General features: G+C 35.4%; 1 protein-coding gene across 2 annotated transcripts in view; it reads right to left on the bottom strand.

The window, feature by feature from the left end:
- Culd (CUB and LDLa domain) overlaps window positions 1-23334 on the bottom strand; it is a 54478-nt gene that overhangs the window by 17092 nt on the left and 14052 nt on the right. For both annotated transcript variants that reach the window (XM_069833152.1, XM_069833153.1), the window contains exons 4-10: window positions 22501-22730; window positions 18623-18776; window positions 14136-14171; window positions 12842-13006; window positions 9331-9537; window positions 8697-8816; window positions 5160-5282 (exon numbers count right to left, since the gene is read on the bottom strand). In XM_069833152.1, coding sequence (XP_069689253.1) covers window positions 5160-5282; window positions 8697-8816; window positions 9331-9537; window positions 12842-13006; window positions 14136-14171; window positions 18623-18776; window positions 22501-22730 — 1035 coding nt within the window. The remainder of the gene's footprint in view (window positions 1-5159; window positions 5283-8696; window positions 8817-9330; window positions 9538-12841; window positions 13007-14135; window positions 14172-18622; window positions 18777-22500; window positions 22731-23334) is intronic.

Raw genomic sequence — 23334 nt, 5'->3', positions numbered from 1 at the left:
TAATTTAAAATATCTCAGCTACACTATATAATATCAAAGAAGACATAGATTTGCAAAAGAAGGTTACCGTCAAATGGGATGAATTGAGACTGCATGGTGTCTTGAGACAAATGTGCCTTTCTCTGTTTAACCTAATCTGCATACAATTATTTAAATAGGCTCGCGATTTTTTTACCATTGGTTTTGACGGTTAGAGGAAGGCATCACTTCAGTTATAAACCAGTTTCAGGTTCGGCAAGTCTTCGAAACATATCGTGAATATACCTTCATTTATTCAAATTGTAAGTATTCGTTAAACTTCTGCATATTTTACTAACAATGAATATATTGAGTACCACTATTTTTTGAAGTATATACCGTATAATATAAAATGTATTTATTGACGATCCATTAAATTCGCAATGTTTGGTTTGCATTCTACATTTGTATTTAAGGCAGATTTTGGTTTTAGGTGTTTCTGTGGGGGTGAAATGAGACATGCCGAGGGTTTATAAGAAAAGTATGAATCAAAATGTTATCGAAACTATAACCCTTAGAATTTAATGAAAGCAGTGGAATTCATCCGTACACATTCTGGTCAGTCCCCAAGGGACACTGCTGAGTAAAAGGCACATACTTTAGTATGCCTGTAAGTGAACGAGTTTTAACTTCAGATAAAAAACAATTGGTTGACGAAATCATTGTCGCAAGTATATGAGGATTTCCATTTACCACTATAGACATCAGATTTATAGTGAAAGGTTACCTGGGCAGTAAAGGTAGAAACGAAAAGAGGTTCCGAGATAACAAACCGAAAGTATACTGGACAAATTCATTTCTCTGTCGGCCCTCCAGTGTCCTAACGCAAAAACTTGTTGAAAATATTAGTCATGCTAGGGCAGGAGTGAGCCATAAAACAATTAATGCTTACTGTGACAACTTAAAGCAGAGCATCGAAAGAATTCTGCCATCCTACATTGTCAACTATGACGAAACTAACTTCGTGTATGATCCTGGTCACACAAAAGTTGTAGTCAAGCGTTGTATAAAACATGCAGAAAACATAATTAATTCATGAATTAAACAATTTTGTTGGGCCACCTGTGCTTATCTTCTTAAACAGTTTTTATAGTTTTTATATAACATTAACGTTATCGATACTACTTACGTATCATCATCAGATGTTAGAGCATTGTGTTGACTATATGTAATGAAAACCTTGCCTCATGGTATTTTATGAATTTACTATTTGGTTGCATATTACTTATCATAAGATAAGCACAGGTGGCCCAAAAAATTGTTTAATTCATAATAGCAGCTTATCGGTATGCAATAAAATGAAAGTGATAATTAATTCATCCAAAGCAGCTATTTCAGTCATGTTTCCTGGCAGTGCCAATGGAACTTTACTGCCACTGTATATGTGCTACTATGTCGACCACCTCTGGAAATTGTGCTGCGAAAATGGCCCTCCAGGAACATGGCACAACCGAACAAAATGTGGTTGTTTGACCAGCATGTATTTGAGAATTGGTTCATGTTCATCTGACTTCACTCAGATGAAAAGAAAGTTTCTCATTGAAGACAACCTGTCCAGCCATCTTTCACAATAGGTGATCAATATTTGTCAGATCGAGAACATAAACTTGTGCTGTTAGTTCCAAACAGCACTCATTTGCATTTTTTGCTTCCTTCAAGAAAATATGATGCGTTGTTCTTTTGGCACTGAAGAAGAGAAACAGAGGTTGTTTGGCGAAAAGCTGAAATGATAACTTCGTGTAGGTCCTTGATTTTTTTTTATTTCTAATAGGATTTTGTTTCACATTTATATGTTTATATTTGTGTTTCATTTATCTTAAATTTGTTCATAAATGTGATTTTTAATCATAATGTTGCATATTAGGTAGTTCTTAAGTGATTTTCAAATTAGTGGATGTTTCTGTGGCATTAAAATATTTTTAAAAACAATATATCTCTCTCTAATTACACCTCAATTACAGTGTTACTTGAGATTTTAATTGATTTCCATGTGTGTTTCAAGTCATCCCCACTAACGGGTGACATGAGACAACATATTTATAAAAAAAGAAAGATACACTTAAGATATATAAATGTAATGAATTGCTAAAATATATCCTGAAATAAGAATACACTATCGGATTATAAAAAAATAGCAAAAAAAGAGAAAGATTGCAAAAATAATATAGAACATAATATCTAAAATCTGTCTCAATTCACCCCATTTGACGGTACAAATTTTGTGGCAGGCATAATTCAGTGTTCAAGCTGACTTTAATCCAGATGCATATCAAATTAAGAGTATCGTATATAACATATTGACTAAACCGATACTGGCATATGACTGTGAAACCTGGACTATTAGAAAACAGGATATATGGAAGATAACATGTAGCAAAATGAAATGAATGTGTGAAACAACTGGCTATATAATGCTTAACAAAAAGAGATCAGATCATATCCTAAAAGAATTAAGAGTACCACAAATTACCAGTATAACTTTCCTCCAAGACTACAGAAGAAAATGGAAAGCTCATGTTGACAGGCTGGAAGATCGTAGATGGCCTAAACAAATGCTGCATTACCGACCAACTGGTAAATGCTCATAGAGATGTGTCTTGAAGCTTTGGCATGAATCTGTTTTTGAGACAGCAATGTATCACTAGGTCCAATGCTTGCCAGGATGATGATGATGATGATGATGATGTTGATGATGATGATGATGATGATGATGATGATGATGATGACTGTGACTATGACGACGACAAAAACGATGATAACAAAATATACTCAAACAATCCAACAGAATAAAATGTAAAAATTGATAAAGCTTGGTTCCATGTCAGTAAAATAAAAACATGAATTGCTGTAGATACAGATACATACATGGCAAAATTCAGCTTCAAAAAAGACGAAACAATACCTACCGTACATCTGTAGTGATGAAGAATGCATAATTGAAACATTTGAAGTAAGAGTATGTATAGAACACTATAGAATTCTTCACTGATTTCATACAACAAGCAGTTAATTTTGCAAAGTTTGAGACAAACTCTATAGCAAGTACTAACAGAATACTCAATATAGAATTCCCTCACAAAAAATATAAAGAATTGGATTAACTTCTCCGAAGAAACTGGCTTCGCCGAAATTAATATCGAAATATTTAAATTCTCAAGTATGATGGGTCGTTTCATACGAATGACCGTCAAAATGTAAAACTTCCCCCTTCCTTTCTGTTTGTGGGAGAGATTGGTTCAAATCAGTGGCACTTCAAATACTGGAAGTATTTTGGCTTCATACACAATTTCTCTCATACTTTTCATCAACAGTGTTATCATAATCATAGTCATCATCATCATCATCATCGTCGTCGTCGTCGACGTCATCGTCATCATCATAATACCACACTTAACTAATGAATAATGAGTAGGGCCAGGAAGTTCATGTCCTAAAAACCTACTAAATATGCATGCAAGTATGCCTTTAAAAACCTTAAAAATGCCAATAAATATGCACTAATAAAATTCTATATTTCTTGATATATCATTAATAAATAAATATCAGTAATAAATGATGATGATGATGATGATAATAATAATAATAATAATAATAATAATAATAATAATAATAATAATAATAAGCAAAAAATATAATAATATTGTAGGCCAAACTAGGTAAGATTAAATTTAAATTTATATTTAAGAAGTTGAAGCATATGAATCCCTGTCCAAAAGAAATGATGGATTGCAGTTTACGATAATTATATGGCGTAGATTTTCAGTAGATATGGTATAGTATCTATTGTTTCTAAAGATGGATTTGTATCTTGAAAAGCTTCTCTCAACTTCACAAGACATTATTAGGCCATACTTAAATACTGCTGTTCCACAGTAAAAGATAATTCACTGTGATTAATGGAGAATTTTCCATTTAAATATTTCTAATTTTGCACATTTGTTTGTATCCAGGATTTTCTTTGATACTGATACCATGTAACTTATTTTATCCTTAAACTTTTCCCCTACACTAACAGGGACGGGGATTTAGACTGATATTGTTTCTTCAAACACTTACAATGCCACATTTAAAGATATGCCTACCAGAGACGACCGTGGCCTACCATTTCCAAGGATGTTATTGCTTTAGACACACTACTACTATGCTGCGAGATTCGCTAGGTGTGCCACAAAAATTTCAATACTTTTCTGGTAAAAATAATTATAATAGTCCACACCTGTGGAGTAACAGTTAGCACGTCTGGCCGAGAAACCAGGTGGCCCGGGTTCGATTCCTGGTTGAAGTTTTTTCCGGGGTTTTTCCTCAAACCATTATAAGCAAATGCTGGGTAACTTTCAGTGTTGGACCCCGGACTCATTTCACCTGCATTATCACTTTCATCTCATTCAGACGCTAAATAACCTAAGATGTTGATTTTATTTTATTTTAGTAGGTTATTTTACGACGCTTTATCAACATCTCAGGTTATTTAGCGTCTGAATGAGATGAAGGTGATAATGCCGGTGAAATGAGTCCGGGGTCCAACACCGAAAGTTACCCAGCATTTGCTCATATTGGGTTGAGGGAAAACCCCAGAAAAAACCTCAACCAGGTAACTTGCCCCGACCGGGAATCGAACCTGGGCCACCTGGTTTCGCGGCTAGACGCGCTAACCGTTACTCCACAGATGTGGACCCTAAGATGTTGATAAAGCATCGTAAAATAAGCTACTAAATTAAAAAAATACTGTAATTGTAATAATTTCACTCAATATCAGTTTTCAAAAATAGAATATGATACTTTTATTTAAAATCCAAACTAAGCATTTTTATGCAACATAAAATGAGCTTTGATGAGCTTAAGCCTGAAATATGCTACCGTACAATAATATAAATATCATGAAATATTATGCATTTATAAAAAAAAACAAAATATGCAAATATATGGAACATAAAATTTGGTTTGATAAGCTTAAATGTTAATGATTCGTGAAGATAAATTAATCAGCAATTAATTATAGCCAATTGAAAAATATATGCAAATGCATGAACTTCCTGGCCCTAATAATGAGCCATCATAACTCGAATGTAAAACTAGTCAGGCGAAATTAGCATAATTTTTCTTAAACAGCTAAATTCTCTGAAATCGAAATATCTTCTTACCAAGGCTGCATACTATAAAAATTAGCGTTGCAGTTTTTAAGTCAGGGTAGCGTTCCATCTTGGGAAAAAAGTAATTAGGAGTGTGTGAGTACCAGCGTCGGTCCTGAGGCTCAGCTTCCCAATCTGTCACATAAACCATACATTCGAAATTAACGTAGAAATATTTTCATTCTTATGTTTAGTGTGTTGTGTGTATCATTTACTGTGAAATGATCCTCGAGTTGTAAAAGTATAAAGCTAGGGGGCAATTTGGTCACATTGGTACCCTTTTCACTCTGTATTTTACACTTCGATTCTCCAAAGTTTCGGTCTCAGTCACAATTTTCCTGCACTGCTCTCTGTCTGCTGTCTGGCTTAGATATCCTATTTATTGGAGATACATTAGAATTGATTTTTCCATCTAAGCTTGGGTATGCCTGTGAATCTTGAGTCCATGAAAATTTTTTCATGAAGTTTCATGACTGTAGTCTCGTGCTTTTTGGATTAATACAATATCTGATTCTGTATAATTATATCATGGTAAAGATATAAATATACGTAACATTTTATGAATAATACTATGCACTACTCTCAGAAACAAACCAATTCTAGAGCTGCAAATCCTGTGACATAAACTCAACACACCCAGAGCTATGAAATGACGCATATTTTACATTAATAATTCATAATGTGTTTAAAAATTATAATTTTTTATTTAGGTTTCTACAACTATCTCATGAGTAAAAAAGGATAATTGAGGCATGCAAATGGAAAAGACTGAAAGTGCCGCAAATAAGAACTTGTAGAAATTACATAAAACTGTTTGAAGCTGGCATGTTTTAGTTTTAATTATTGAAAAAAAAGCGTTAATCCGAACTGTACTTTTTTTCATTTCATTTTCTTTATTTTGTAAGGAGAATGCATGGATAAAGGGGAAAGTTCTTTGTTCATAAACCTGGAGAATGGTGTAAGTACCACCTGGCTATTTATGAAAGGATGAAAGTTCATGGTACAAGGAGAAAATAGTGTTACATATTTTTATGTTATTTATTTTGTAACTTGAGAAGTACGAAGTGTAGACGAACTCTAATACTGCCTGTTAAAAAAAAAAACAATTCCTCTCATGGCACAAAATAAACTAATAGTAATATCTGCATGCTCTGACATAGGTTACAATAATCATTATGTACATTCTCAAGCACAAAGTAAATTAAATAATAAAATATGTACATTCTCAGTGGGAGACCCTATCAAATTTTTTTTGACAGATGCAACGAATGTCCTTCAACAAGGTGCACTACATTTTTGTTCCCGAAAATGACTCAGGGTCCCTTCTTTTTGGATTTTAAGAGAAGTTCTACTTTCTCAAGGTAGTTTATCATCCCCAGTAGATCTTGGTCTTTTCGGTGCTGATTTTGGAAACAAACTGAATCCTTGGCAAGTTTTGCTAGAAAATGTACACTGACGCCTACTCTCTCCTGGATCATCATATTTTCCACGAAACCTACGATCCACATTTTACATGTGTATTCATCTCAGTAAATAATTTACTTGTAGGATTTCATTAATTTTGTAGAATTTTACAACAGCTCCTTCTGTTCAGGTGCAAGATCTTTACATGCAAACTTACATGAACAGGTAGCTTGTTGTGGAAGTGGTTTTTACTTGCAGTTTGTTGTCCTGAGCTTGTTACATAGGGTTTTCCGTTCTGTCTTGCCTGTCCACGAATTTTCAACACAGTCACTTTACTAACAGGACGATCTAGGTTCATTTATTTGATAGACAACTGAACTTAGACTCAGACTACAAACACGTTCACAGCGAGCACAGCGAAGCAAACAGTACACAAGATGCGCACTTGGCACATTCACCCTTACTCAGATTTCGTTCACAGTGACTTCAACCTCAGCTCTACCTATCACTAGAAACTAAACCAATACCTTAAGGAATTTCTATATCATCCCACATTGTTGGTGACGTCATTTTCACCTGTTTTCAGATACAAAACTATATTCTGAAGTTTGGCACTTTCAGCCTTTTCCATTTACATGCCTCAATTAGTGCTGTTGATCGATCAAAATATTTAATTGATTACTGCTTTGAATTTAATGGACTAATCGATAGATTAATCGAGCTTTGGTCGATTTGAAAAAAAGTTTTAATGTACTGTAACACACAATTTACTGTTAAATTTAATTTGTGTTCGTTGATAAGCATAAGTTTAAAATGTTGTATACGTATATCTCTGTATACCGGTACTGTATCGTTATATTACAAAATAATACTATTATAGTTACTTACTAACATATTTATTATGTAGGCTTATAATTTATTGTGTCAATTTCTCTGGGGATCTTTGAGATAAACACAAATAAAAAAAGTATGAAGATTTACCTAGTTAATACTGCTTCATCCACAATTTTAAACATGCAGGTGCATTTACATGCTCCAAATTAAGTGCTGCTCTACGTTTAGTAACAATGTTTCCTGTATCACTAAACACGAAAAAAACTTTTTTTTCTGTCAAGCACTTCTCCATGATCATTCAATTGAAACCAAACGTTTCACCGAGTTTACGTCTCAAATTTTCATACAATATAATGGAGTCTTCACTTTTCACGGACCACAGAAATCTGATTTTTTTCTTTAGCAAACTAAACAAACAAGCTTCATCTACGAACACAGTAAAGAAATTGCAATAGTGTAGTGGTGAAAACAGCAGACTGGCTCCTATTGTAATTGGGTTACAAAACTTTAGAAAGAGAAGAAGATAGTTATTCTCTCACTTGCACGCAGTGTAGCCATGTCTAAAGGATGAGGGGGCGAATCCCAGAAAAGTATGTAATTCATATCTGACAACATGGCGGAAGTTTTCTTGGAAAACCGTAAAACTTAACAAAGGTTTTCAATAGGGATAGACCAGGTCACTATCCTCATATCTCCATCTTTTTCTGAAGTGTTTATACAAAGATTTGTCCTATGCTACCTGCTATCTATTGTGCAGTTACAAAATAATGGTACTACTGTGCTTTGAAGGAAGCAATTTCTTAGAGAGAAATATTGTCTGAAGTTTTAGTCTGACTTTGCTTTAACAAAATAATAATTACTATCAAGTACAACTGATTAATTTTAATCGACTCGATTATTCGATTAATATTACAACAGAAATTTATCAATTAATCGATTAAATCCCACAACACTAATAATACCGGGTAATATAAACATTGAAAGAAAATTATTGTAAAGATACATGAAGTAAGGAACACAATATTTCATGAATTAACATTCTTTAACAAATTTGTTTAATTTAATTCGCATAAATATAATTACAACTTTTGAAATTACACATTGTTCCTTGAGCTTCATTAGGGAAAATATGGCTTCCACTTCTCTTTCTAATTTATTTATATTCTGGGTTTATGTACCGGTAATTTCAGACCAAAAGTCTTCTTTGCAGTACTGGTAGTGAATGTAAGTGTACCTACACTGTAGTAAAGAAGAGTCCGATTAGCCGTGAATAACTACAGTTTTTCATTTAAGAATAATTGAATTTGTAACCTTGGTAACAAGTGTTGGGTTCATCACTGTTATCACCACAGTGGTCGAAACCATCACAGCTTAATTGAGATGGGATACAGCGATGGTTCTGACACAGAAAATCAGGACCTGTGAAGCAATCTGTAAACAGAGAAATATTTTAAATAAATTAAGCCATCTTCACATTTTCTCAGTAATAAAAAGTGATAGATAATAGTAAATGTAAATGGCAAGTTAAGATGATATGTAACTTAAACATCTATTTCTGATACTTTAACTCTATAGGTAAGACCAATAAATGGGATCAGTACTGATTTGCTTACGAATATACTTTACAGTCTGGGAACATTTGGCATCCCAGACACACACTATCGGGACAGGGGGACAGATGTTAGAAATTCGGGCATGTCTTGGTTAAACCGGGATGTCTGGGAGCTCTACCTATGCTTGCGTGGAAGCAGGAGGAAGTGAACACATTCTTCATGAAAGGATTCTGTAGGATATACCCACAAAACACTGAAGTCAGGATGATTGCGGAAATTTCGACGAATAATTGTGACTAGAGCTACGTCCCTTGCCCATGTAGAGTGCAGTGAAACATTTTTTTTAACACCTCTGTTTCTAGACAAAGTATAGAAGTTAAGAAGTGTCTTACCCATGTAGCTGAAAGCTGTGTAGACTATAGCAAGACGTGAATGAGGCCCAAATGTTCCACGCAGACTAACATAGAATCCAACATTTATTGGGACCACGTGCTCTCTGTGACTGGAAGATTGTGCATGGGCTGCTGGATGACGTAATATCTCCAAAATAGGAGTTTCGGATGTTTGGCCTTGCAGAACCTGCAGCTCAGTGCTGCCAGCTGTAATTATACACCATATATACATTATTTTTTTTTGTTTCTTATTTTTATTGTGTAATCAAGTAAATCGTGTTTATTTATTACTTAACGCCAATATGTATCCCACTGTGTTGTTTTTTATTATTAATCTATTTTTGTGTACATTTTATTCAATTGTCGGTTTCTGGTTTAATTATGTAAATCCTACTTAATTGTAATCTAATACTAATATGTACACTAATGTGTTTATTTTTATTTCTACTGTGTACATTTTTTATTGAATTATCGGCTTCTGTTTTTATGTGATTCGTATTATTGATTCCAACAACATTAATATGTATTCCACTATGTTTATTTTTATTTTATGAGGTAAATTTTTATGTAACTACCTCTTTTGATCTCATTATGTACCGGTACCTAAATTGTATCAGTATGTAATTACTTAATTCTGATCCAGTTTTATGTTGAATTATACAAGCAAGTAATTAATTGATGAATTAGTGGACTTACTCGTGTTAAATATGTAATATTTGTCCGGCTTACAGCTGTTTCAGTGCTTCACGCACCATCATCAGAGCCTACTAGATCGCGGCGTCATCTCGAACTTCTCTGCCTGTTAGGAGGGTGTGTTTTATTGTTGGAAGGTGTTGAAGTGTGGAGTCGAATAGTGTGTGTGTACTGAAATTGATCTGTGTGTTGAGGATTTGATCGGGGTGTGTATATTTCGTATTGTTCTAGTGTGTTGAGTTTTTGGTTCTTGGGTTGTGTGTGTAGGATTTCCATGTCCGTATTTATGTTATTGTATGTATGGTTAGTATTGGTTATATGATCGGCGTATGTAGATGTATTGTGTCCCCTGGTTATAGCTTTAATGTGTTCTTTGTAGCGTGTTTGGAATGATCTGCCTGTCTGTCCTATGTAGAACTTGTCGCAACTATTACATTTGAGTTTGTATACACCTGTGTGGTCGTATTTATTTGTTTGTGTTTTTTGTGTGTTGAGATGTCTTTGTAGTATATATATTGTATATCTGTATATTATGTTGTATTTCTGTTTTCTGAATGAAGATGCGATCTTATGTGTGCTTTTGTTTTCATATGTTAGTGTGATGTATTTCTTGTGTTCTTGTGTTTGTGTTGTGTTTTGTGTATTTTTGTGTTTGTTAAGTTTTTGTTTTGTCTTCCTTATGATGTTGTCTATTATGTTTGGATTGTATCCGTTTTCTTGTGCTATGTATTTGATTGTGTTCACTTCTTCATTGTAGTGTTGTTGGTTCATGGGTATGTTGAGTAATCTGTGTACCATTGTCCTGAATGCAGCATGTTTGTGTTGTATGGGGTGGTTAGATGTGTTGTGTATGTGTGTGGTGGTGGTGGTTGGTTTTCTGTATATTTTGAAGGTGTGTTTGTTGTCGATTTTTGTTATGGTGATGTCTAGGAAATTTATGGAGTTATTGTTTTCAAGTTCTAGTGTGTATTGAAGTTTTGGGTGTAATTAGTTTATGTATTGGTGTAGTTTGTGTATTTGTCTTTTGTTTCCTTTGTATAGTATGAATATATCGTCTACATATGTGTGCCAGTATATTATGTTGTCTACATACTTGTTGTGTTCATTGTTGAGTATGTATGTTTGTTCTATGTTGTTTAAAAATATCTCTGCTAGTATGCTGGATATGGGTGATCCCATTAGTAATCCTTCTGTTTGGGTGTAGTATTTGTTGTTGTGTGTGAAATAGTTTTGCTTTGTTATGATGTCTGTGATTTCGATGATTTCTTCGATGTATTCTTGTGGTGTGTTGTTATCTGTGAGCATTTGTTTTAGTATCTGTAATGTGTCCTGTATTGGTATATTAGTGTATAAGTTGGTGATATCGAATGATGCTAGTGTTGCACTGTGTGGTATGTGTTGTTGTTTTGTTTTGTTGACGAGGTCTATAGTGTTCTTTATTGTTGTCTGTTCTCTGAATTTTATGTTGTTTCTGATGATTTTGTCCATGTGTGTGGCTAGTTTGTGTGCTGTGTGCTGTGTGCTGGTGCAAGCAAGTTTTAATCCTGGTTGAGTGTAAGAGAAGGCCTTGCGTCCTTAACTCTGCCAGGTTAAATAAAGCCATTATTATTATTATTATTATTATTATTATTATTATTATTATTATTATTATTATTATTATTATTATTATTATTATAGAAAAAAATGTAATTTTGAAGAATGATGAGCAAAAAGGAAATAAACTATTATTTCCTCAGAATTAAAATTTGTTTTAGGAAAATTAAGAAGACAATCAAGTTCATAAACTATTAAATAAGTATCAATCAATCTTCTTAATGTATCCAGCTGTTTGCTGATAACATAAAGTCTACTATAATCCACTGTAGTCTATTCAATTGTTATTTTTCACGAGAAATGAGGGGTATTTTGATTGGCGTTCATTATAGATGCCTGTTGCTAGTAGCCAAAGGTGGGGTGTAGTAAATATATACTGTAGAGCTGTGTCTTCTGCACCTTGTCGTGGTGAGGGGGCTTAAACTTGTTGTTTAAGCTAACAAGTAACAAAGAGGTACCCACATAAGCTGCATTACCACCAACGCAGTCCCATTATATTTTTCACTGTTTATATTCATGGCGTCCCTAAGTGTAAAATTCTCCGGAGGTAAAATTAAATAAGTATATTTAATATAAAATACGGAGAACTATAGTACTCCAGAAAATTAATGTTAAACGAAAAGAGATGTTTAGGACCATCCAGGAGACGATGGTTGAGACCACATAGCCTAAGATGTGGAATGTTGGTGTTAGTAATTACTGATTTTATGGTTATTCAATGCATATTTTACCTCTTTGGAAGTAATATTGGTAATAGTGAGGATGAAGCTCAAACATCAAAGAAAAATTTCGATTACCACATTCTTATCACAAACAAACGAAAACAAAACATAAAGCTAAAATTCTACATAAATTTACTTCGTACTCTCAAGAAAAAAGACGGATAGTCCTTGATAGGTACTGAAAAACTGAGAAATGCTACTGTTAAAAGCCAATATGAGAAGTGTCACCATATTTAAGTTGAAATCAGACCGTGAATAGGTACCTTGCCATTTTTCTGTAAAGAATTAAAAGCGAAAGATGGGGATATACACTTCGTAAATGGCAAGACCCGAGAAAAGATCAAGAGCTCTGGTGAAATGTAGTGGACTCACGAAGACACTATAGCAATGAAGATATCTAAACAGACTTTATTGAGAGACTAGACACAAACTTGTTTAAGTGTGAACTAGCAGAAAGCAAGAAGTAATAACAAAACTTGTATATAAAGATAGAAAATACTCACCCATATCCTTAAATGTGGCCACCTTCAGAAGTAAATGTGTCCTGAGATGCAGATAATTTTTAGGTGGTCGGATGAGCCATACACAGTCATACGTTTTGACACCATGCTGTACCATGTTCATCATAGTAATAGCTCCTCCCAAGTTCTCCACATAGCCACCACAATCTGTTATTAACCAAAATACAGTACATACGTGCACACACAGCAAGCATACAGAAACAGAGATTTTCGTTTCCGTGTTCTGGTGCCTTTCTTAGGTGGGTGAAAGTGTGAAGGTAAACTAAAGAGATGTCGATGGTGTTTAGGTAAAAGGACTTGACTCTCATTTTTTTTAAATTGACTTTTTTACTGTAATTACTTCAATTTTAATTACAAAATGTGAACATATGGCTTTGGCAATTATGGCACATGGTATATTAGGTAACTAATAATAATGTGTTAAATTTTAATTTTTGTTGCTTCTGAAACATTTTCTGCTTTGTGGGATAAGCCCTTTTACCCAAACACTATCGATATAAGGAAGTTCTTGATGGGGTAAGAAGGTGATAAATGTATGCCTCTTCAGACACCATGAAGGCGTAAAATTCTATACTTCAATGACCTAGGTATTAGAATGAGGTGGTGTAGTCAGCACCATCCTTCGACCTCCTTTTTAGCCCCAGGAAGGACCGGATACTCAATTGGACGGGAGACTGAGTGAATCCTGGGTCTATTCTGTAACTTTAAGAATGAGAAAAATCCCACCATCACCCAGGACCTTCCAGTCCATAGTCAGTTGCTCTACCAACTGAACTCTCCGGTCTCTTAATGGTAGGAAGTGAATTATATGAGATAGTAGGCAGTGGTGATATTCAAGAAGTTTAACAACCAGTTCTCTCATGCGTACCTATGTTAAACATATACGGTATATGTCCATGTTAATTGCAAATATTACCTAGAAATAATTTAACAACCAGTTCGTCCGAACCAGACGAATATCACCACTGATAGTAGGTATCTTTTAAATTACTATGAGAAACCTATCTTTAAATTGCACACACTTGTACATTGCAAAATTAATTGAGTGAGGGGCAACCTCTGTAATTATAACAGGAAAAGTGACTCTGATGTGTATAAAAACTTACATAGGTATTTTAAGGTGACTGAAATGGGAGACAACCTACTTAATTACAATAGAACTAGCTTCGAAATTAATACACTCACTGAGTGATTGTACACATTTCTGCATATGAAGCAAAGGTTTAATGAATACTTGTTCATGTCAGTGAAAGTACCACAAAATATCTGATCTTACCTGTTACTGGAATTATAGCACTTTCTTGAAAATTTTCTGAAACAAATAAAACAACATAGTTTTACTACAAACAAATGAGTGCTGATTTTTATTTCAATAAGTGTATGGTTCAATAGTTGTAGATGCTGGTGGAACAAATTATACAATTTTTTTTTCGTGTTTTTTTTTTAATCACTCCAGACAACTGCTCTGAGAGTTAGGTAGGTATTTAAAGTAAACTTCTTCCCAAGCCCTGTGGTTAACAATTCATATTCATCTTATCATCATAAAGATAACAGATGGAGTAACGGTCAGAGCGTCTGGCCGCGAAACCAGGTGGCCCGGGTTCGAATCCCGGTTGGGGCAAGTTACCTGGTTGAGGTTTTTTCCGGGGTTTTCCCTCAACCCAATACGAGCAAATGCTGGGTAACTTTCGGTGCTGGACCCCGGACTCATTTCACCGGCATTATCACCTTCATATCATTCAGACGCTAAATAACCTAGATGTTGATACAGTGTCGTAAAATAACTCAATAAAAAAAAAAAAAGATAACAGATCGAATCTACATTTTAGGCCAGTAATCATGCTCTAAGTACTCTGTTTGTAATGCAATCATCTAATCAGTAAAACATCCTTAATAAATTGACAGTGATATGAAATGAAACAAATAAATTAAAATATCATTAGCAGTAGGCCTACAAAAATTGAGACGAAATAAAAACTATTTGGGAGCAAAAACCTGAATAGCTTATAAAATGATGATAATAATACTGCTACTAATATTAGTAATAACAGTAATAGTTACAGACTATATAATTCGATATTCTTTCTTTGTGTTATATTCCTAATCTTACAATATTAAGCAATTTTTGTTATGTTTAAAATTCGTGTAAAATTTAAAGGGGAACACAACACGTATATCAAATGTAAGTTGAGTGTTGGATAACTGAGATTAGCTTATTTTAAATCGAATGGTGCAACGTTAATATCTCAGCGACAATTAGAAGTCGAGTTATTCGCAATTTAAGATTTCCCACATGACGTCAGTAAGCCAGGCGCTGACCTTGCAGTCTGCTGGAGTTACGTTATGTAACACTCGAGTTAAATGGCTTCATGTGTTTCCCTTTTTATAACCATTGTTAACAACTTACTATTCACAACAATAACAATAAATTAACTTCATTAATAAAATCAGTAATGTAAACTTTACATCCAAATGTTATTTTGTTGCAATACATTAATATGAAGTGTATTTTCGCATTGATGGTTAATTTTTCTCTAATCTAAACCAATACTAATAAAATTCTGTCACGAACTACTGGACCTGCGTCTGACATTAAATTATTATAAAATATATAAACAAGCCTACCTCTTATCAGTGTTGTGTAGGAAACTGGGTAAACTTTCTGTGACTCATTTCCCCTGCAGGTGGCTTGTGAAATACACTTAACTGCATTCCAGATAACATTAATGCCAATGCAATTAACACATTGCCTCTTGGATTTCGACCTTGCATTTCCTGTGAATACCACTGTACATTATTACCCTCTTCACAAATAGTCGTAACACACAATATTGCCCCTTTAGTGTAACGACTCACTTTTATAACAGGCGATGCACAGCACGAACAAAACAACTCCATAAAATTAGAAACCAAGTTACTTCAATACAAGTTTCGTTGTTTATGTCTTCGCTATCATTGTCTTCAAACACTATCACTTTCGGAATTTTTACTCGGTTCACAACTTCCATCATTACTATTGTCAAAAGTTTTGTCGATAAATAATTTTCAAAATATTTCAGTTCCCATTCGCACTGAACTTCTTTATCTACATTAAATGTTTCTTCCGGATCACGGAATAAAATTTCCTCATTAACTATCACATCACAAGGTGTTTGAAGAAGCGTGAAACAATCTTCTTCCTCACTTTTGTCTCATATCGTAAATTTCTTGGTTTGTTTTCTTCAACTTTCAATATATTCACAGTTGGTATTATTCCAGATTTAAGGGCAGGTCCTTTTCTTTTATCAGGCATTAATTTAAACTTCATAATCTCAGATTCATCGTAATCATCGTAATGGCCAGAGCAAATAACTGCATTAGATATTGGGATGAAGTGTTTTCTCTTGGAAAACTGCACCCAGGCCAAGTGCCGCTTTGGAGAGCAATCTCTCTTAGGAAATGAGTAGAGGAAGAAACTCATTGTGACACGTGCCTTACTGCTACAGCTATGCGACTGCTTGGCAAAGTAACGTCATACTATTTCTAAGAATCTCTCTCCTGTGAAAACGGTGGTGAGCTGGAAGTAAAAAACTATTGCATTGCTGTGCAAATCTGGCTTTCATGTATAGCTCCCCGTGAAGCATACTTGAATAATTTCAAGGGAAAAATTGTTTCGGTGCCGGGTATCGATTCCGGTACCCTTTGCTTAGCGCACGAATGCTCTACCGACTGAGCTACCCAGGAACTACACCTGACACCGTCTCAATTTTTCCCTTTATATCCACACAACTCAAGTGGGCTGATAGGCACCATAAACCCAACTTTGAGTGCACACAAACTCTGTGTGACTTGAATAGTGGTTGAAATTATGAAGTCTGCTTCACAGGGAGTTATACCTGAAAGCCAGATTTGCATAATATATACGTTACTGCAGGTACATTAACAGAAAACCACAATTCAAGTCACACAGAGTTTGTGTGCACTCAAAGTTGGGTTTATGGCGCCTTGTCAGCCCATTTCAGTTGTGTGAATATAAAGGGAAAAATTGGGACAGTGTCGGGTGTAATTCCTGGCTAGCTCAGTCAGTAGAGCATTCGTGCACTAAGTGAAGAGTCCCGGGATCGATACCCGGCCCCAGAACAATTTTTCCCTTGGAAAAGGACGAGTACATTCATTTAAAAAATAGATATATTTTTTGTGTTGTGTTCCCCTTTAATATCATTCCATTAATTTAAAGATTATAGACAAAATAATGATGCTTTCTTGGCGCCAATTTTTTTAATTTACCAGCCAGAGATCATTTTCCTAAACTTTGCTTGTTTTACAGTTTTCCTTTTCTTTTATCCTCTTTCTATTTACTAATACAAACACAACACCATGCCTGGAGCAGGACTCGAACATACAGCCCTTTGGACCAAGTGGTAGAGACATTTTGTGCCTCTCTATTTGCGCCATCCAGACTGGCACCACTTGATCATAGGCATTTATAAGATAGGCCTACTGGTAACGTAAACACGTGTAAAAATATTGCCACCATTTAGACTTCAGTACTGAACTATGATTTTTACATGATCAGTCCGAAATTACCACATGATATTTTACACGAATACTTAAGAAAACTTTTAATACTTTGATCAGCTATTAGGGTTAAATACCATATTATTATTATTATTATTATTATTATTATTATTATTATTATTATTATTATTATTGTTATTTACTTACAAATGGCTTTTAGAGAACCCTGAGGTTCATTGCCGCCCTCACATAAGCCTGCCATCAGTCTCTATCCAGTCTTTTGCATCATATCCCACATCCCTCAAATCCATTTTAATATTATCTTCCCATCTACGTCTTGGCCTCCCCAAAGGTCTTTTTCCTTCTGGACTCCCAACTAACACTCTATATGCATTTCTGGATTCGCCCACATGTGCTACATGCCCTGCCCATTTCAATCGTCTGGATTTAATGTTCCTAATTATGTCAGGTGAAGAATACAACACATGCAGTTCTGCATTGTGTAACTTTCTCCATTCTCCTGTAACTTCATCAATCTTAGCCCCAAATATTTTCCTAAGTACCTTACTCTCGAACACACTTAACCTCTGTTCCTCTTTCAAAGTGAGAGACCAAGTTTCATAACCATACAGAACAAATGGTAATATAACCGTTTTAGAAATTCTTTTAATTTTTTTGAAAGCAGACTGGATGACAAAAACTTTTCAACCGAATAATAGCAGGCATTTCCTATATTTATTCTGCGTTTAATTTCTTCTCGAGTGTCATTTATATTTGTTACTATTGCTCCAAGGTATTTGAATTTTTCCACCTTTTCAAAAGATAAATTTCCCATTTTTATATTTCAATTCTGCACTGTGTTCTGGTCATGACCATATACTTTGTTCCTTTGGGATTTACTTCCAAACCTGTCTCATTACTTGCTTCAAGTTAAATTCTCACGTTTTCCCTAATAGTATGTGGATTTTCTCCTAACATATTCACGTCATCTGCATTAACAAGCAGCAGATGTAAACCGTTCAATTCCAGACCCTCTCTGTTTTCCTGGACTTTCCTAATGGCATATTATTATTACCCATTATTATTATTATTATTATTATTATTATTATTATTATTATTATTATTATTATTATTATTATTATTATTATATTAGCTAGACCTACTTGAAACGACTAGGCTGAATTTAATTGGAAACTACAATAACTCAGCCAAATGTGAAAATATACATCATACATGACACTATACTGAAGTTGTATAATATCTTACCTGTTACAAATGAATAAATAGCCTTAAATCCCGAACCAGTTCCGCCATTAGCATAGAAACGCACAAGCATTGATGGACCAGTTGTAAGAATCACAGGGGGGCGAAATAATGATCCGCTACTGACATCAAGTCGATGACCATTCCAGTCATAGAACTAAAAATAATAAGAATTAGAAAATTAAAAGAATATAATCAATTTTACTAATATCTTTCTGATCAGCTTTACTTTTGATATCAGCAATATATACATGCTATGCAGAATGTAGAATAGTAGTGAATAAAATTTCGGTTTTCTTTAATAGTAGGCCTACGACTTACATTGGATTCTGAATTAAACCTCTGTCATGAGATAAAATTAAATCACAATACTCCACATATGGAGATTACCCATGACCTGCATAAAGACATGAGAGTGTTGTACTTCGTTTCTTTCTCTTAATCACTAACATTAGTTACTACTATCCTTCCCTTCTTCATCCTCTTCCTGTTCCTCCTCGTTATTATTCCTCTTCTTTGCTGTCACTGCTATTATTAGTATTCTTTTCCTTTTTCCTCCTCCTCCTCCTCTTTCCCACATTCATTTACTACCATACATTAATTATGCTGGGTAAAATTGGTCATGACAGAAACAGGTTAAGTCCAGGGAGAACCATATTTGTGTGTATCAAACGAACTTTCGCCATATTGAATTCAACATCTCTACAATTTTAAATGTGAAGGGAGTGATGCAATACATGAAATAAGGCTGGAATTTCACGAGAAATGCAGTGGTGAAAGTTTTCTCAACATATCTTCAACCAATAAAAAGTTATGTGCATATCTTTCAGTTACAATTTGCTCAATATATTTTCCATATTCCAGGGGCGTATTTTGCGGGCTACCGGGGCTACCGGCGGTAGCCCAAGGAAATTACAAAAGAAAAAGTTTATAATATAACATAATGTAATAATTTTGTATTATTAGTTTTACCATAGTAATTAAAATTAAAGTAATTGTTAGATATATTTTATGTAATAATAGGGTCAGCGGTAGCCCAAACCCTTTAACCAGTATATGCCACTGCCATATTCCTGTATTAAACTCGTAGGCGTCTCTCAAACTCACGCAGAATTTTTTGTAACATAGCAGATGTGATAGTATCACAAACAGCAACTAAGCATTCTCTCAGATGGTCAGTATCACGGATTTTCACTGCTTATACAATTGTCTTCAAATGTCCCCAAAAGTAAAAGGCCAATGGCGTTGGATACGGGGAACGTGGAGGCCATTCAATAGCTTTCCATCTGCCAGTCAATCTACTGGGAAATTAAGCATGAAGAAACTGTCTCGCAATCTTTCTGTAGTGTGGTGGTGCTCCATTCTGTTGAACAACTCTGGAAAAGTACCATCCTCCATAAACAAGGATGGAAACATCTGTTCACGTAATAAATCCAAGCATTTCTTAGCATTAAAGGTTACATCAAAGAAAAACGAACCAACCACTCACTTTCCCCATACACCACACCATGCCATAAGCTTACCACCACCAACCATTCAGCTGGAGTCTGTCCAATGTGGGTTATGAGATGACAGATGTCGCATATTCTACTAGTTAATTAACTTCATCATGAACATAAAAATTGGCCTCGTCACTATGAAGAATTTTTATTCCAAAGGAAGGGTCAGGCGTTAATTGTTTGAGATACCATTCACAAAATTCAACTCGATCTGGTCATCCTCATTGAAACATTCTAACGCTTTTTTCTCACACCTGGAAAAGGAGAAACTGGTTGTTATCAGTATAATAAAGCATTTACCAGTTATAGATGGGTTGAAAAAACTGTCACTACGCATTTCTGTCTTATTTGATGTACTGCATCACCTCCTTTCCATTTAAATTGAGATGAATTCAATATGGCAGCGAATCTTATCGAAGATTTATTTCTCAGCTCCTCCAGGATGCACACTTTAGGAAAGTACAGGGTCCGACAGAGAAACCTGACAGTTTTTAAATTGAAATAAGAACTGCACGGAATGGTTTATATTCAATATTTTATTTTAGAATTACAGTTTAACTCAAAGTATTTACTGTCAATACATTGTTTGAGCCTCAACAATAGAAATAACAACAGTTTCAAAGGATTGCGCATAAGTGCATGGAGTGGGGAGTGAGGGGTGGGGTGACTGCGAGAGAGAGAAGGCGGGACGGGACAGTGGCAGCAGTGACTGACCTAGACCACATGTTTTCACCATTTCAGTCAGAATGGAGCGCTGGTCGGTACAACATCGAGCTTTTGTAGTGGAGACATTTTTTAAAAACAACAGTTCAGTTATTGTGACTCAGCGCGCATTTCGCCAGCATTTTGACATTCATCAAAATGACAGTGTTCCAAGCCGCAATACCATCTTGTTGTGGGTGAGGAACTTTCGAGAAACGGCTTGTGCCACAAAGAAGAAACTACCAGGGAAACAGCGTACTGGTCGAACCCTGGAGAATGTTGAACGAGTGCGTTACACTGTTCTTCGTAGTCCTAGACGTTCGGCAGTGAAACAGGCAAATGCTCTAGGGATTTCTGATCTCTCTGTACGCAGAATTTTGCATATGGACCTCCACTTTCATCCATACAAAATTGTTACGATGCAAGAACTCAGTGAGCGGGATAAGAGAACTCGCAGTGTTTGCTGTAATGAACTGCTGACTACTGTGAATGACCAGGTTCTAAACCAGCTTCTCATGACAGATGAGACAAATTTCCACGTTTGTGGCTATGTGAATACTCACAACTGTCGGTTCTGGGCATTGGACAATCCTCAAGAGATGCATGAACGACCTTTACACAGCAAAAAGGTTGTTGTGTGGTGTGGGGTAGCGTCGTTTGGGATAATTGGTCCCTATTTCTTTGAAGACAGAGAAGGGAGAGCAGTAACTGTAACTTCACAGCGTTACATCACTATGCTGCAGACATTTCTTGCACCTGAGTTAAGGCAACGGGGTATTGCAGATGTCACGTGGTTCCAGCAGGATGGAGCAACTGCTCACACTTCAAGAGCGTCGATGGGCGAATTGAGAGAGATGTTTGGAGCTAGAGTGATCTCACACCAAGGGGACGTTCAATGGCCTCCAAGATCCCCCGACCTCAACGCTTGCGATTACTTCCTTTGGGGTTATCTCAAGAGTAGAGTGTACCAGGACCGACCAAGGACAATTCAAGATTTGAAGCGGAACATTAGGACTGAAGTGGCAGCAATTTCTCCAAATGTTTTGCAGCGAGTGATGTGGAGTCTCCCATTGAGGCTCCAAGAATGTGCTGACAATGACGGACACCATCTTCGGAATACAATTTTCAAAAAGTAAAGCAATTTATGCAAATACTTTGAGTTAAACTGTAATTCAAAAATAAAATATTGAATATAAACCATTCCCTGTAGTTCTTATTTCAATTTAAAAACCGTCAGGTTTCTCTGCCGTACCCTGTATTATATAGCCCTATAAAACTTGTCTGTTTCAGAATGTACTGTACATGTTCACTTTGTTTCTCACTAACAGTTACTGTCAGGAACAACTCTCTTACTAATAGCAGTGGAGACCAACCGTCAGAGAGGCCATGCCTACAGTACTGTACAGATTTTATGCCACGTCTGTCTCCAGATAATAAGTGCACCATGTATGTATACATAAAGGCATGTATAATGTTGTTTTCGAAAGACGTATGGTAAGCTTGTAATTTTAAACCACTTGCTTTCTGGCAACCCAATATGAAGCTATCAGATCTTCCCCATCTCTAGTTAAACTTTCTCTTGTCACCAAGTGGTCCTTATTTGCGCGCGCGCATGCATGCATATACACACAGTGAGAGTTGAATTTTAAGTTAGTATTTCAATACTGGTAAGTTGCTTACTTCCATAATGGAGGCTGAGGCAAGTTGGAAGTCTCTGAAGACGATGCGAACTCGGCAACTGCTTGTATTGGTGGAGTCAGGCTGACATGTGACAACATATTCAATGCCCAAGTCCCGTGGATATTGGGAAGGAAAGAATGGCGAAGCCAGCACTCCGCTGTGACTCACATTGCTGGAGGGAGACACAACTGAACCATCACCAGGCGATCCCTTTATGTAGTGTCTGTTACCTGAAGCAGTATGGTTTACATTATCAATACTAGGGATTCTAAGATGATTATTATTTATTATTTAATGATATTATCATACCCGTATAAATTCTAGGATAAGTAGCAGAACACCCCTTCAAGCATTAACAGAAGTTTCTCGAGTAAAAAGTGTTACATATAGAATTTATTTTATGCTAAAGAGTAAGTTGCCATCTATTAATGACTTCGTTCATATAAAACTGGCGAAAGAAGGACAAGCTCATCTAACGCCTTGATTAATTTCAGAAAATAATCTAGAACTTAGTAGGAGGAAGAAGAATAAAGTGCATAAGATTTGCTGATATGGTGGTGTTAGCAGAAGAGGAGATGATATTAAGGAATATGTTACTGGCGCTAAATAACAGCTATGAGCAGTATGGGATGAAGATAAATGCACATAAGACAAAGGCCATGGTTATCAGAAGAAAAATAAAGATAGTAAACGTGCGAATTCGAGATGAGGCAGTAGAACAAGTGGACAGCTTCAAATACTTAGGGTATACTATAAGCAGTAACATGAACAGCTGTCAGGAAGTCAAAAGGAGGATAGCAATGGCAAAGGAAGCTTTTAATAGAAAAAGGAGGA

This window comes from Periplaneta americana, chromosome 8 (assembly GCF_040183065.1).
Source record: "Periplaneta americana isolate PAMFEO1 chromosome 8, P.americana_PAMFEO1_priV1, whole genome shotgun sequence".
Taxonomy (NCBI): domain Eukaryota; kingdom Metazoa; phylum Arthropoda; class Insecta; order Blattodea; family Blattidae; genus Periplaneta; species Periplaneta americana.
This window is presented reverse-complemented; position numbering and strand designations above follow the sequence as displayed.